Source organism: Seriola lalandi, unplaced genomic scaffold (genome assembly GCF_002814215.2).
Source record: "Seriola lalandi dorsalis isolate HSWRI2012SDOR001 ecotype SW California unplaced genomic scaffold, Sedor1 jcf7180002054936, whole genome shotgun sequence".
NCBI classification, from domain to species: Eukaryota; Metazoa; Chordata; class Actinopteri; order Carangiformes; family Carangidae; genus Seriola; species Seriola lalandi.
In genome coordinates this window covers 720,361-735,045 of record NW_019525488.1, presented here as the reverse complement: position 1 = coordinate 735,045, position 14,685 = coordinate 720,361, and the positions used below count along the sequence as shown (strand labels likewise).

Here is a 14,685-nt window from a genome sequence, read left to right as displayed (position 1 = left end):
TGTTTTTTTTCCCCCCCCCCCCCCCGGTTCATTTGATTCAGGGTTTCATACGTCACAAACCTGTTTTTATGAGACTGTCACTCACTGAAGGTCAAAGTTCAACTTTAATGTCGTGATGCTGAGATGGGAGTGTTAGCATCAGTGCGTATGTATGTGGTGTTTACTTTACCTCCTGCCACCAGTCCAGACTCTCCGAGCTGGATGGCGACTCCGAACCCCCCCAGCTTCACCGGGGCCGAGTTCTCTTTGGACGCCAGCAGCACACAGTGAGGCTGAGGACGAGAGAGGAGAGAGAGAGAGAGAGACTGGTGATTTGAGTCTTTTACTAATTAAAGAGCGACACCATCTTATAAATTTGGGTTAGACACACCCAAACATCACCCGCCACAACCACACACACAAAACAGCCATCAGCGTGGGAGGATCAGAGAGGAGCAACACGTATGAAAACCACACTTGTTACTACTGGCGGCAGTTTCAGCAGCTTATTGGATGTTAAATAACGACACTTTATTCTAGTTATGTCATTTAATATCTTATGTTTTGTTTCTAACCGAGATGTTTCCCACTTCACATCATAAAAGCAGGAAAAAAAACTCAGTAAAAATACAGAAAAATGCTTCAAGAAAAAAAATCATCAAAATGCAAATTAAATCGTGTCACATGTGGGAGGGAGGGTGAATTGTTCCAGCATCTCATTATCCTCAAGCATGGATCAGTGTTTACTCTCCTGGGAGCAGTTCACAGTTAAAGCAGCCCCCCCCCCCAATCACTCATTTCATGCACAACATCTGTGGTAGTTTCTCTTCTCTAAGTACATTTACTTCAGTACTGTAGTTAAATATATTTTTTGAGTATCTGTTCTTTACTTGAGTTCTGACTTTTACTCCTCTACACATAAAGACAAATATTTTACTTTTGACTCCACTACATTTCTATGAAGAGCTCTTACTTTGAAGGAGAATGTTTCAGAATCAGAGTCTGGTTAATTGCCAAGTAGGTTTTCAACATATTACTGCAGGTCACCTAGCTTTAAAAATAAAAATAAAAAATTAACAGTAAATTAAAAATATTTATGATAAAAATATAAATATATACAATACACTGCATTTTATTTTGTTGAATGAATTTCCTTTTATTTTGAAAATGTGATAGACCATACACTGTGTTGATCACAGGAGAAAAACCAATCACAGACACCTCAGTGTCCTAACGATGGCGACGTCACATAAAGATGAGGCAGAAGATTCTTCAGCAGAGACCGATCTGATCTGAGGTCTGTGTTTGCAGCTTTAGAAATAAAGACAGATTCATTTAGTTTGAAATGTTTGCTGCGTTTATCACGACCACACTTTTACCACTGACTAAAAACAAAAAATCCACCGTCCAACTTGAGAAAGCGTCGAGGTAACGTTGGTTTAATTCCAGATTTAAACAGACAGCTGCTCGTGGTTGGCTCCTGTTGTTGATTCACTTGTGTTTTTATGGCCATTTCTATAGGATTTCTATTCTACAGGTTCTACAGTCAGTCGGTCGGTCGGTCGGTCAGTCAGTCGGTTGATTCAGTCATTAGCTTCTTTAAATGTGGAACAATGTGTTGACATAAAAAAGGTACTTTGAAGTACTCCAGTACTTTAACTCAAGTAAATACTTGACTGAAGAACTTTCACTTGTACTGGAGTCATGTTACTACACTGTGACTCCAGTAATGGAGCTGTGGTTCATCATTCACTTCAACCTCTGCCTACAAACTCAGCCTGCGAGCTCGACAGCAGCTCACGTCTCCTGGGTGGCAATTTAAATCTGGCTGTGCTTTTACTCTGAAGGCACTGCTTTAATTACTGTGAGGGCACTCTGTGGTATTCTGGGAGGCCTTTTTCTCTCACAGCACATACCTCCATATTATATTCAGAGCCCAAAGTGGAAAGCATATTGTTTGTGTACAAGTGGAGCATACTGTGTGATCCCACAGCTCGCCCTGCCCTGCCCCATCTCCTCTCTCTATCTGGTGGTGGGGAGGAAAGAGAGGGCTGACCACAGCTTCAGCTTTTCTCTGCACAGCATCACAGCATTCTGCATTTCAGCATTTCTCTCTGACTTTCGACAGCAGCGGCTGGTTTCTCAGAGCAGCACAGATCATGGGCAGAGAGGGAGGCGGACCTCTGCGCAGAGCTGTTTTCCTCTGAGCCCACCGAAGGAGAGACGACAGCAGGAGTGAACGCACCATGACGAGGGGAGAGGAGCGTTTCAGGACGGCAACACTTCGGAGAGTCGTTCCTGCAGAGTGAACTCGAAGGACGAGTGAGTCAGAGGAGAAGAAGAGGACTGCAAAAACCACGAGTGAGCTACTACTCAGCACATACTGTATTTGTGTGTGTGTGTGTGTGTGTGTGTGTGTGTGTGTGTGTGTGTGTGTGTGTGTGTGTGTGTGTGGGGAGGGGTTATCCCTTTACTTCCACATAAAGCAAAATGTGTGAAAGAAACATGAGAAAGTTTCTTATGGACGTCAATGAGTAGGTGAAGCTCTGGCAACTTCCTTTATGAAAGATGATCGGGTTGTTTGCTGCCTGTTTGCAAGATAAGAGCTGTGTGCTTTTCCTTTTTACTGCACTCACAGATCTTCTGATAGAAACCTCCGTTCAGCTGGTTTACTGCGTTACGAGACTGAAGCAGACAGAAAAACACGTCTGTGCTTCTGCAAACTTCGACATAACTCACACATGATATCACGCTGTGAGTGTTAAGTCATCAGTGCTGCACTTTCTCAGGCTTCCCAGTGTCTGTTGGTGCGGTGCAGCGCCGCCGTTATATGTGATTATCCAGGGTGAGAGGCAGATCCACACAGCTGGACCTCAGCTGTCCATATATATGCAATATCTAGGCAATATGGCCACGTGCAATATCCACATCACATCACCTGGACTTGTTGATAAAGGTAAAACGTGTCACAACAGACCATCACAAATGAAGCACCGTTCTACAAATACTTTTCTGCAGACGTACGTCTTTTCTCCAAGTGATGAAATAAAATATTCTCAATTCACATGATCCGCTTGATATTTATCTACATTTTTAAGAGCGTGAAGATCCGATCGTCACTAAAGCGTCTGTCATGTGGAGAGCTGATAAAAACACATAAAATGGTCAAAGTGTTCATGTTGACTTTTAAGATGTATTGACCGATTTCCAAACATCAATCATGCATTGAGTAACACGCGAGGAAACATTCCACCTTAAAAGATGGCGGTAGCTGCCGGTCGCCTCTGAGCTGCTCAGTGAATTAAATGGTTAATTAGTAAAGAGGAAAAGACTCTGATGAAACTGTTTAGTAATATAAATATTAATTAGACATTCAGCACAGTCAGAGCCAGCTGATAAGGTGATGATGAGGCTTATTTGGCTAGCTTGCCTAATAAAAGCTAATAAATAAATGAGACGTTAATATGATGGCTGACTGTTTTTTGTTTGATTAACTTAGAGAACAACCACCAGTCCGCCCCTTCTTGAACCTGTGCCGTAAGGACCAGGTGAGCTACCGGGGCAGCCATATTTTCAATATTTTTAAATGTAAAAATGTTCCACTGCAATAACCTGCACCAATGAGTCCAAAACTTTCCCATGTGAAGGAAAAGAAGTGACACTACGAGCTAATCCAAACTGATTCTCCTGTTTCTTCCTCCTGGTTTCAGGGCTGAGGATCACAGAGACCACCATGACAAAAACCTCCTTCACTACACCTGCCACGTCCACCCTCCAGCCCCCGCACGCCTCCTTTTCCCTCCTCGCCACAAAGATCAGCGACATGAACTTGACCGCGACCCCCGACCCCTGGTGTGCGGAACATAACGCGCTGCATATCCCGTTCGCGGTGCTCTACTCCGTGATCTTCGTCCTGGGTCTGGTCGGGAACCTGGTCGCTCTGTGGGTCTTCTTCTACATCCACTCCAAGAAGAACTCCGTGCGGGTGTTCCTCATTAACGTGGCGTTTGCAGACTTGCTGCTGGTGGTGTGTCTGCCCTTCAGGATTCTCTACCACAGCCACGGTGACGTGTGGAATCTGAATCCAACCTTGTGTAAAGTGGTGGGGAACGTCTTCTACATGAACATGTACATGAGCATCACGCTGCTGGGGCTGATCAGCGTCGATCGCTACCTGAAGATGCACCGAGGTTCAGGGACGCGGCACAGACTCCAGTCCACCAGGTGGAGCCACGCCCTCTGTGCTGTCGTCTGGATCTTGGCGTCCGCCTTGACTTTGACGTATATGATATCAAAGAATAACAGAGGAGAGCAGAACAGGTCAGTGACCCCTGTCATCAAATCTATTTATTGAGTCTTACTGTTTCAATTAAAGCTCCATACTTTCTTCTTCTTCTGTGTTTTATTTGAAGTGTTGATCCATTAAAAGATATAAAAACCATCAGTGTAGTTTCACATCTCCTCTCTCAGGCTTCTCTCTGCAGCTCCAGCAACAACAGGTTGGTGAGCCAATCAGAAGAGAGGAGGCTCTGAGCCTCTCTAGTGATTGGCTGACTGTTTTCTGAGTGATCCAATAAAAATATAGCAGATTTCAGGTAAAAACACTCCTAGAGTGGTAGAAACCAAATCCTGCAAGGTTTGGATGGTGGGTCCAGGTGGGCGGGGCTTGGTGACTGCTTTGTTGTGACATCACAAAGTTCCAGAAGTCCTGACGGCTGGTTTTAAGGCTCAGTTTCTGAATACAGGCTGTGTGCATTTCTCTGTGGACTGAGGCTTTGATACTTTCACAGTATTAATATAGAAGCTAGAGCTGATCTATAATCACACTACACATGGACACAGACCTGCAGACTGGAGGAGCTTTAAGAATCGTGGCATGTGTGATCTGAGCTTTGATGTGTTTGGTGTTTGCAGGTGTTTCCACTACAGGCAGCTCCTCAATGAGAAGTGGAAAGCCTACATCAACATCTTTCTGCTGGTGCTCTTCTGGCTCGTGTTCATCTCTCTGGTTGTGTCTTACGGAAAGATCGCCCACCGGCTTCTGAGAACATCTCAAGAGAAACCAGACCTGCCCAACACGGCCCGCTACATCAGGACCGCCAAGAAGTCCTTCTTCATCCTCTTCCTCTTCACCGTCTGCTTCGTGCCCTATCACATGGTCCGGGTCTTCTACATAAAGACTCAGATCACAGAGACATCCTGCTACTGGAGGGATGTGGCCGACAAAGCCAACGAGGTGTCTTTGCTGTTTTCTGCCCTCAACAGCTGCCTGGATCCGGTGATGTACTTCCTGTTGTCCTCCTCGGTGAGGAAGGAGGTGCTGCGTTTGATGAGCAACCTGCTGTGTGTGAGAGATCTCACCGTAGGAAGCGGGAGCAGCTCCACCAATGAGGGGGACGGCAGGACCGGGAAAACCGACAGAGGACAGACGAACCGCGTCTTCACCTCCAATGTGAAGGAGACGGAGTCGGCAGATATTGGATCCAACCTGGACTGCGAGGGTTCTCTGAAACAGTGAGCCTCCGTCACCTGCATCAACCATGCTGCCCAACCAGAGGGCAGCGTCTGTTAATCCTGTCACTGAGATGACGATGACATTTTCCGCTTCGTGTCTGTGCAAATGAACAATCTTTATGATTTATAGATATCTATATAGATAGATTTTATTGTCTCCTTTTGCTCAAACTTGCATTCATTCTGTCATGTACCATTTCCTTCGATTTAAAGCTACAGTCCCTCTAAGAGCAGGTGATAACAGAAACCTGGGGACTTTTGATGCTGATACTAATGTTGATGTTCATTTTTTAATTTTCTTTACACATCACAAAAAAATAAATAAAAAATCTTCACCTCAATTTGTTATTGTACCAACAGTGACCAAAACAAACTGGACCGGAGACAGGAAACTGTTGAAAAATAAACTTGTCACTCTCTCTAGTGGACAAATTATAGAATGACACACACACACACACACACACACACACACACACACACACACACACACCTTAATAATACAGATTATTGCACATATTATTATGTGCAATAATATGTGTGTGTGTGTATGTGTGTGTGTGTGTGTGTGTATTAAAAAATAAATAAACATATTATATTATTATAAATCAATTGTTCAGTCTAGAAAATAGTTAACGTGTCTACAGCTGTACAGCTCAGTGAGGCTGTACTTACAGAGGTGCTTTGAGCTAAATGCTAACACTAGCATATTAAGATGCTCACACCGACAGTGCTAACATGTAGCTGGTGAAAGGTTCACCATGTCCACCATCTCAGTGTTAGCACGGTGCGGTAGCCAGTTAGCATTCAACACAACGTACAGCTGAGGCTGATGGGAATGTTATTACGTTTGCAGGCATTTGGACCTGATGATGGCGTGAGAGGTCCATGAACGCACCAGATGTCCCTCTCACAGATGTTGAGATATTTAACTTTGAACAGCTGGTGGCGCCAAAAAGTGACCACCCATTAACATAATAGCTAATTAACAAAATATCAATTCTGTCAACGACTGATCTTTTCATTGTTTCAGCTGTAGAAGCAACTGGAACTTGATCAGGGACTTTCTGTGCAGTAAAACAACATCTGAGATAAAAATCAATGGACCAGTGTGTTTACCCAGCAGTCAGCGAATGCATCAACTTCAATATACAACAGATAAAACTTTGCAGACTACTTCAAAGCCTGAAGCTTTGTGACAAATAATGACAGTGATCAGGAGCTTCCAGAGAACCCAGATGACATTTTACTGACATGAAAGCACAAAGGTTTACTAATAAATAACATACTCTGTTCTTTTTATAGATTAAAATACATGTTCTTGTTCTAACGATTATGTCCAGATGTGATTTAAATATGTTGTTAAAACCACGTACAAGTGAGTGTATCATGTTTTTTTAAATAAATGAGAGTGTGTCAGTCAATATAGATTCAACAGTAAGATCAAGGGACAGCAAAAAGAAAGACAGAAACTCTAAATTAAAAATAAACTGCTCATATACTGTCTATTTCTATTAATACAGACATGGTGTATTATCAAATCTAACCACTGCCTTTCTATTCTCAAACACCTATCATGGACATATGTGATGGGTGAGGTAGCGTGAGAAAACGATGCCACAAACAAGAGGTTAGTTCTGAAATATGTCAGAGTTAACCTCCAGATTAATAGAAAAGGGAAGTGACAGGAGCTTCACACTGATGCTGCTTTAACTTCAGGTTGCATTGAGGGAGCGTTGCCGTGCTGAACCGTCTCCTCAGAGCTGCCGTCAGCGGTACGTAAACAAACATGAGCCCAGCTGTGTGTTTATGGTGTCTAATCTAACTTTAACTTAAAAACAGACTTAGTGTTTAAACATTGTTGTGTTGTTACGTCGCCTTGCTCAGTTAGTGACAGAAGAAAAAGGAAGAGCAGGGAACCGAACCACGAACCTTTTGATTAGATTATTGACTGCTTAGCTTTTTTTTATTATATTTGAATTAATATCATAAAAATAATGAATAAGAATTTGAAAAACGCTCAAACTGAAGTAAAACTAAAGTTTGTCAGTGTTTTAGTCTCTTCACATTTTTATTTATGGGCAGTAAGAACGAGACAGAACCAGGTCTTTAGTTTTAATTTAACATGGATCAGGAGCACGATAATGAAGAATCAACTGGAACTAATTAGTAATATTTAGTAATAATTAGTGTGAAAATATTATTTCATTTTAAAATGAAAGAGAGAAACTGAGAGTGGTGAGCATGATTTAATTAAGAATTAATGAATTAATGCTGTAGAAACATTTTAATAAACTGACCTTGTGAGCCGTGTTAAAGCTCCTCCAGTGTAAAGGTGTGTGTCCATGTGTAGTGTGATTATAGATCAGCTCTAGCTTCTATATTAATACTGTGAAAGTATCAAAGCCTCAGTCCACAGAGAAATGCACACAGCCTGTATTCAGAAACTGAGCCTTAAAACCAGCCGTCAGGACTTCTGGAACTTTGTGATGTCACAACAGAGCAGTCACCAAGCCCCGCCCACCTGGACCCACCATCCAAACCTTGCAGGATTTGGTTTCTCTGAGTGTTTTTACCTGAAATCTGCTATATTTTTATTGGATCACTCAGAAAACAGTCAGCCAATCAGGAGAGAGGCTCAGAACCTCCTCTCTTCTGATTGGCTCACCGACCTGTTGTTACTAGAGCTGCAGAGAGAAGCCTGAGAGAGGAGATGTAAAACTACACTGAGATGGTTTTTATATCTTCTGATGGATCAACACTAAAACCTTTAATAGGCTGCAGATTATTCCCTTTACCTGGGCTTTATTAGCCATTGGTCTTTATTGGTTGATACAGGTCACACAAACTTGACACCATTTACTGTACTGAATTTACTGTCGTCTCATCACCTGTGTGTTCTTACAGATCAGATGGATTACACACCGTACTCTCCTCCTCCAGATAACTGCTCCTTCTCCTCTGGTTTCTCCCTCTGTTCCACTGCCGCCACGAGCATCTTCCTCCCCTCCGCCTACGCACTCCTCTTCCTCACCGCTCTCCCGGGCAACACGCTTTCCTTGTGGGTGTTCCTGCGCTGCATCTCCACCACCTCCCCAACCCACGTTTATCTGTCCCACCTGAGCATCTCCAACCTGCTGCTGTCCCTCACCACGCCCTTCCTCGCCGCCTACTACGCCTGGGGCTCGGTGTGGACGCTGAGCGGCGTCCTGTGTCAGCTGGTCCTGCACGGCATCACGCCGATGCTCCACATCAACATCTACATTAGCCTCATGATCCTCACCTGGGTGGCCCTCAGCCGCTTCGCAGCCCTCATCCAGCGCACTCACGCCTCCAGGCCCAGCGTCTGCAAAACGCTGCTGCCGCACGGCTTCTTCACCCGCCTCAGCAGGGCCTCGTTTGCCAGCAGGGTGTGTGCCACCGTGTGGGTGTTGGCAGTGGGCGCCTGCGTGCCAGTGGCGGTTTACTACTCAGTGAATGAAGCTATGAGTGCGAAGGCTGCTGCACCCGGCGGGGACGGAGAGGCGGAGGGAGGTGGAAGTGCGGAGGTGTGCTACAACCCTGAGGTGGAGATAGGAGGCCCTCTGTCTGCGGCTTTCTGTGCGATTGCTATTTTCATGTTCTTCTTCTTCTACCTGCTGGTGCTGCTCTCCTACATGACGGTGCTGAGGCACATCAGACGCTCACGCCGCAACACCGTCATCGCCACCTCCCAGGGGCTGCTGGGTAGGGTGTTCCGAAACATCGTGGTCATCCAGGTGGCTATGAGATCTATTCCACTCTAAAATAATCAACCTTAACGTGTTGTTGTTGTTGTTGTTGTTGTTGTTGTTGCCTTTGTAGCAGCAGTTAAGTTCTGTCTCTTGGGTTGAACATAAAACCAAACCATTCATATTCCACTTTGGTTTCCCATCTACGACTGAGGGTTAGCGCCACAGTGAGGGAAACAAATCTGAGATTTCTTGTATTTCAGATTTCTTAATTTTGCTCATTGTGGCTCTGATACTCCGTCGTACACAACAACAGCCAGGCCTCTCAGCCTGTTTCCTCCTCCTCCTGCAGGTTGTTCTCTCAGTTTGTCTGCTGCCGTATCACATCTTCAAACCCGTCTTCATCTCTCTGGCCCTTCACCACCATCAGCGGACAAATCCAGCTGCCTACAACATCTGGAGCCCCTGTCATCCTCTCTCCACCTTCGTCGAGGTGACTCAGTTTCTCGTGAATCACTGATTTCTACTGCACAGCTACATGAAGCGAATGATGATGAGCTTCTGTCTCTTCCTCCAGGTGAAGAACTGTCTGCTTCTTCTGGCTGCACTGAGAGGATCCACTGACCCTGCCATGTACTTCCTGTTAGACAAGACCTTCCGTCGACAAACGCTTGTACTTTTAGAAAGCAGCCGCAGCAGCCCTGGAAGCCGAGCGACAGGAAGTCCCGGTCAGAGGGCGGAACAGCTGGGGGACGGGAACACGGCTACAGCTACTGCGGACTTAAGTCATGAAAGTGTTTTGTAGCTTTGAAAAGAAGAGTGATTTTTAAAATGCGTCATGTGGAGTCAAAGTAAAAACTATGGAGCAGCAGGGACGTCACAGGAACAGCAATAACGTATTTACTTCATTTCATACTTTAACAGGCATTAAAAATTGTAAAAACAATTTTTAGTTTATTAAATTATTGAAATCAATAAATAATAATAATAATCAATAAAAACTTCAGATTTAAAAATGGATTTAGAAAAACAGCATAAAACCATCATTAAATAAACCTCTTAACATTTATTAATTCATGAATTAATAATAGAATTTGAAAAGACATTTTAACAATTTGCAAAATCTCCATTTCCTTTTTCCAGATGCTTTTCCTATTAGCTAATCGATTAGCTTAGCCATTTAGCTTTTGCCCCTCTGTGACACTCTGGGCCTTCAGTGCTGGTAAATATGATGAGACTGGTTAGCTCCAACCAATCAGAGAGCTTGTTACATCACCATTTAGAGAGATTTAAAAATGAAAACGTATATGAGTGTGGACGTAGCCTCTCTGCGCTGCGGTCTGTTTGTATTAGCTGTTAGCTCTGTTTGAAAGCCACAGAGCACCAGCAGGTCTGGGATCAGCTGTCGGGTGCATTAAATAAGACATTTTTAAAAAGCAGCGCGGTGGATGTAACAGAGCAGAAGTAAAGGTTTTTTATCTCAGGATCTACTATAATAAGAATAAAACATATGCCACATTAAAACGATTCTCTCTGAAAAAGTTGCTTCAGTAAAAGTACCCGACTCTAAAAACGCTGGAGAAGAAAAGATGTAATGTCACAAAAATACATGGAAATATTTGTGGAGCTTCTCTCATGTGCAACAGCAGCTGATAAATATTTGATATCTGTGTGTCACAAACCTTGTTCAGTAATTGTGTATAAATTATTGATGAGGGACGTGATGCTGCGGCTGTTTGAGCAGCAGGTGTGTGAGAGGAGATAATGTTGTGGGAAGTGTGGCCCCTGCAGATGAGCGTCCCCTGAGGGCCCCGCATGGGCTTCTTCAGACTGAAGCTGAGAGAATCAGACACAGGCCGGAGGAAGATTACACCGCAGTATAAAGACATAAATCCAGGAGAGAGGAGGAGGAGGAGGAGTGAAGTGCCACAGGTGATGAGCTGAGCTACGAAGAGTCTTTGCTGCCTGTACAATAGTGAAGCTGGAGGAATAATAAAACCTGAGTCTCATTTCTACCCAGAAACCAGAGAAGAAGAAGATGTCAGACAGGAAGTCAGGGTTTAAAAATGAAAACAAAATAAAGAGGAATAAAGAATAGTGACTCCTAATCTGCATAAAACTGGTCAAAGTGTTTTTCATAACAACAAAATAAATGAGAAATGTAAATATCTGTATAATAAATGGCTTCACATTAATAAATCTAACAAGTTTAAAGCATCAGTGTCACTTCCTGTTTTATCTTTGATTAATGTTCAGCACAGAGAAGATTATATTGTCACACCTGTAACTACTAGTGGGTTTTAACTAGAACTAGCATCTACATTCAAGCTCCACCAATCAGATATTCAAACAGATCTGAGATGATCGGTTGATTCATTGATTAGTTGACTGACAGGAGAATAATTGGCAACTATTTTGATATTGGAGAAATTGCTTCAGTCATTTTTTTTCCCAGCAAAAAACATGAAAATATCCCAAATATTCTCAACATGACAAGACTTCCTGCTTCTATTCCTCTTATTTGAAGACGTCTGGTTCGTCTCAACAACAATCCATCGTTTAGTTATTAATCTAAAAAAATAATCAGCAGATGAATCAATAATGAAACTAAGCTTTTATAAAAATCTTTCGCTGCATGTCATGAAGTTGTAAAACCCCTGGGACGAAGGTCGAGAGCGACCGAAGCAACAGCACAACCACCATCAAACCCGGACGACTACGACGTGTTTACACATTCAGATCTTTCTGCCAGAGTGTGTGCGAGTGTGTGCGAGTGTGTGCGAGTGTGTGTGAGACTGTGAAACCTCAATGTCAGAATTTCATGGTCGACACCTCGAGGCCATTTGGATGCCATTAAAGAAGCCATTAGCTGTGCCACGCAGCCACCCATCATCACACAAACAGCCCTAACAGCTCTGCTAATAGTCCTGTGTGTGTGTCGTAAAGAGGTCTGCGTGGACCGGGGCCATTTCCTGTGTAAAAACAGCTGACGTTCAACTATTCAATGGGGAAATGAGACTCGCTTCCATCTTTGGTGCATGTGAACATATTTAGTTATTCATATACTTTGGTCCCGTTTATTTTTTGTCTGTCTTTTACTGTATTTTATAGTTTTTAATTTCCCTCCGAGGATTAATAAAGTCATCTATCTATCTATCTATCTATCTATCTATCTATCTATCTATCTATCTATCTATCTATCTATCTATCAATCATATATTTACTCAGCTCGTCACAAATTACCATCAGGTGTCTAAGGCTGCGTTTTTGTGAGGTCACACGTACCTTGACCTTTGACCTTTAGCCACCAAAATCTAATCAGTTCATCCTCGAGTCCCAGTGAATGTTTTTATGCCAAATTTAAAGACGTTCCTTCGAGGCGTTACTGAGACGTCGTGTCCACGAGAGTGAGACAGACGACCTGAAGACAACATGTCTCCGGCTCTGACTGGAGGAATAAAAACTATATTTTTTGCTGTTGAAGAAGAATAAACCTTAAAATACATGTTGCATGAGACCAGAACATGCAACTGTCAGCACTGCTGTTCTCCTCAGATGTTTTTTTTTATGCTGTAAAAACTCGCTGCAGACGTTCAGTGAATGAGGACAAACACAATTTGACTGAGATCTAAAAACAGAGCTGCACACCTGACATAAATAACTCTGTCCATGCACAGTGAGACAGCAGCAGCAGCAACACTACAGACTGAAACAGACCCATGAGCACTGATGCCTCTCACACCAACAGTTCCTGATGTTCACTTCTGTAAACCAAAACCAGCCAAGACGTTTCACCACAGTGACACGAGAAGTTATCTTTACCATGTGAAGCAGAAATGTTGTGAAGCTGTGAATTCTGACGCTGGTGCAAAGTTTCCGTCGTCCTGCAGAGACTCTGGTATATTCTAGGAAGACAAACTATAAAATACACCGACGTGAAGCCTGAAGCGTCTGACAGGAGATCCCTTCACCCGAGTACACCTGGAGAACAAAGACACGCCGCTGCAGGAAGCTGCGGGCCCGCGCCGCCGTGACTCACTCTTCATTTGCGTTTGCATCAAAAGTTTCGCCGTGTTTACGGATTCCTCGGATCGCTCGACGCAACTTCAGGATCTGTGCTTCGCACATCAAACGCGAGGCTTCAAAACAGTGCAGCACAAACAGTCTCACAAACAAAGGTTCACCTTCACACCGTCCTCTCCGAACACGTGCCACGTAAACCTGTCCTCTCAGTCTGCAGCAGAGAGACACACAGTCACACCTGTGCTGCCGTCACAGGTGGAGGTCTGTGGTGGAGGGAGGAAGAAGATACGTATACGACATGACGGTGATTTATGAACAACAGCTTTAAATGAATTCAGTGACTTTCATGCATGAAAAGAAGAGGCACAACCACGCTGATCCATATTCAACAAGGACGGCTGTGTGTGTGTGTGTGTGTGTGTGTGTGTGTGTGTGTGTGTGTGTGTGTAAAGGGCATACATCTTGGACAGTACATCTGATAAGCTGCAGACAGGAGCTCACAGTCACTGCTCGATGGTGATAATAGAAGTGAACGCCACCGTCAGCCAATGTCAAAGCTGTGTTTGTATCACACTGATCTCTCTCTCACACTCGCACACACACACACACACACACACACACACACACAGTACTCATCGTATGTGTGTATTCCTACAGTTGACTGTGTATTACCCAACACTGTCACATATCAGACAGTGTGTCAATGATTCAGTCCCTCAGTCAGACTTTTACTGTCAGGCCCAGATATTATTATTATTATTATTATGTCGCCTCGGTGACACAGGCTCCGTCCATCGCAGCGGCCATAGGTTTGAGTCCCCTCTCTCTCTCTCTCTCTCTCTCTCTCTCTCTCAGTATGAGGCTGTGACCTGAACGCAGCCTTCTTTTGAACTGCAGTTAACTGCTACCTGTCTGAAGCTGGTGAGCATTACTATGGAAACCCAGCGTTCATGTTAACAGATGTTTTGACCTGTCGCCCTGTGGTGACAGACAGCCATGACACGTTCACCCACAATCACTGCATACACGCCCCCGCCGGCCTGACCACTAATTAGCGACACCTCTCATTGAATCATGGCCCTTGACCTGTCCCGCCAAAATAAAGGAACACTGTATTAAAATGAATATAAGCAGTTTAATTATTTTCTTTATCAATTATTCTGCTAATTATTCCTGTATTCAGGGTTAGAAGACTAAAGAGCAAAATAAAAGAGATATCATCTTAATAACCACGAGATGCAGAGAATCTCTCACACACACACACACACACACACACACACACACACACACACACACAGCGGCTGTAAACAGATGTCTCAGGTGGTGCCCCTCTGAACTCACAGGCTGACTATCGCTCACATAAAGACAATGAGCCGGTGATTCATCCGACTGCAGACAGAGATAGGACTGTGTGAGATGACTAATACCTGAGGACAAAGCTGAGGGGGGGGGGGGGGGGGGG

At 43.9% G+C, this 14,685-nt stretch overlaps 3 protein-coding genes across 10 annotated transcripts in view; 2 read left to right on the top strand and 1 right to left on the bottom strand.

Moving 5' to 3' along the window:
- Positions 1-14,685, bottom strand: part of caska (calcium/calmodulin-dependent serine protein kinase a) — a 108,682-nt gene that overhangs the window by 38,531 nt on the left and 55,466 nt on the right. For all 7 annotated transcript variants that reach the window (XM_023393450.2, XM_087170227.1, XM_087170228.1 and 4 more), the window contains exon 6: positions 170-272. In XM_023393450.2, the coding sequence (XP_023249218.1) occupies positions 170-272 (103 nt within the window). The remainder of the gene's footprint in view (positions 1-169; positions 273-14,685) is intronic.
- On the top strand, positions 2,053-5,834 carry gpr34b (G protein-coupled receptor 34b). 2 transcript variants are annotated; one of them, XM_023393461.2, is made up of 4 exons: positions 2,053-2,340; positions 3,479-3,527; positions 3,690-4,299; positions 4,894-5,834. In XM_023393461.2, exons 3-4 carry the CDS (start codon positions 3,713-3,715, stop codon positions 5,495-5,497), a joined length of 1,191 nt encoding a protein of 396 aa, XP_023249229.1. In that variant the 5' UTR covers positions 2,053-2,340; positions 3,479-3,527; positions 3,690-3,712; the 3' UTR covers positions 5,498-5,834. The 2 variants fall into 2 exon arrangements, with proteins under 2 accessions (XP_023249229.1, XP_023249230.1); XM_023393462.2 differs by lacking the exon at positions 3,479-3,527.
- Positions 7,194-11,420, top strand: LOC147817577 (putative G protein-coupled receptor 82). Its single transcript, XM_087170231.1, has 4 exons — positions 7,194-7,265; positions 8,398-9,248; positions 9,553-9,693; positions 9,778-11,420. The coding sequence occupies exons 2-4, from the start codon at positions 8,403-8,405 to the stop codon at positions 10,003-10,005; spliced, it is 1,215 nt and encodes a 404-aa protein (XP_087026357.1). The 5' UTR covers positions 7,194-7,265; positions 8,398-8,402; the 3' UTR covers positions 10,006-11,420.

Bases quoted from the DNA above. Each gene is read 5' to 3' on its own strand.
- LOC147817577 (XM_087170231.1), top strand. From the start codon at position 8,403: ATGGATTACACACCGTACTCTCCTCCTCCAGATAACTGCTCCTTCTCC. The intron at 9,249-9,552 runs GTGGCTATGAGA...CTCCTCCTGCAG, and splicing joins GAAACATCGTGGTCATCCAG to GTTGTTCTCTCAGTTTGTCT. The intron at 9,694-9,777 runs GTGACTCAGTTT...CTCTTCCTCCAG, and splicing joins CTCTCTCCACCTTCGTCGAG to GTGAAGAACTGTCTGCTTCT.
- gpr34b (XM_023393462.2), top strand. From the start codon at position 3,713: ATGACAAAAACCTCCTTCACTACACCTGCCACGTCCACCCTCCAGCCC. The intron at 4,300-4,893 runs GTCAGTGACCCC...TGGTGTTTGCAG, and splicing joins AACAGAGGAGAGCAGAACAG to GTGTTTCCACTACAGGCAGC.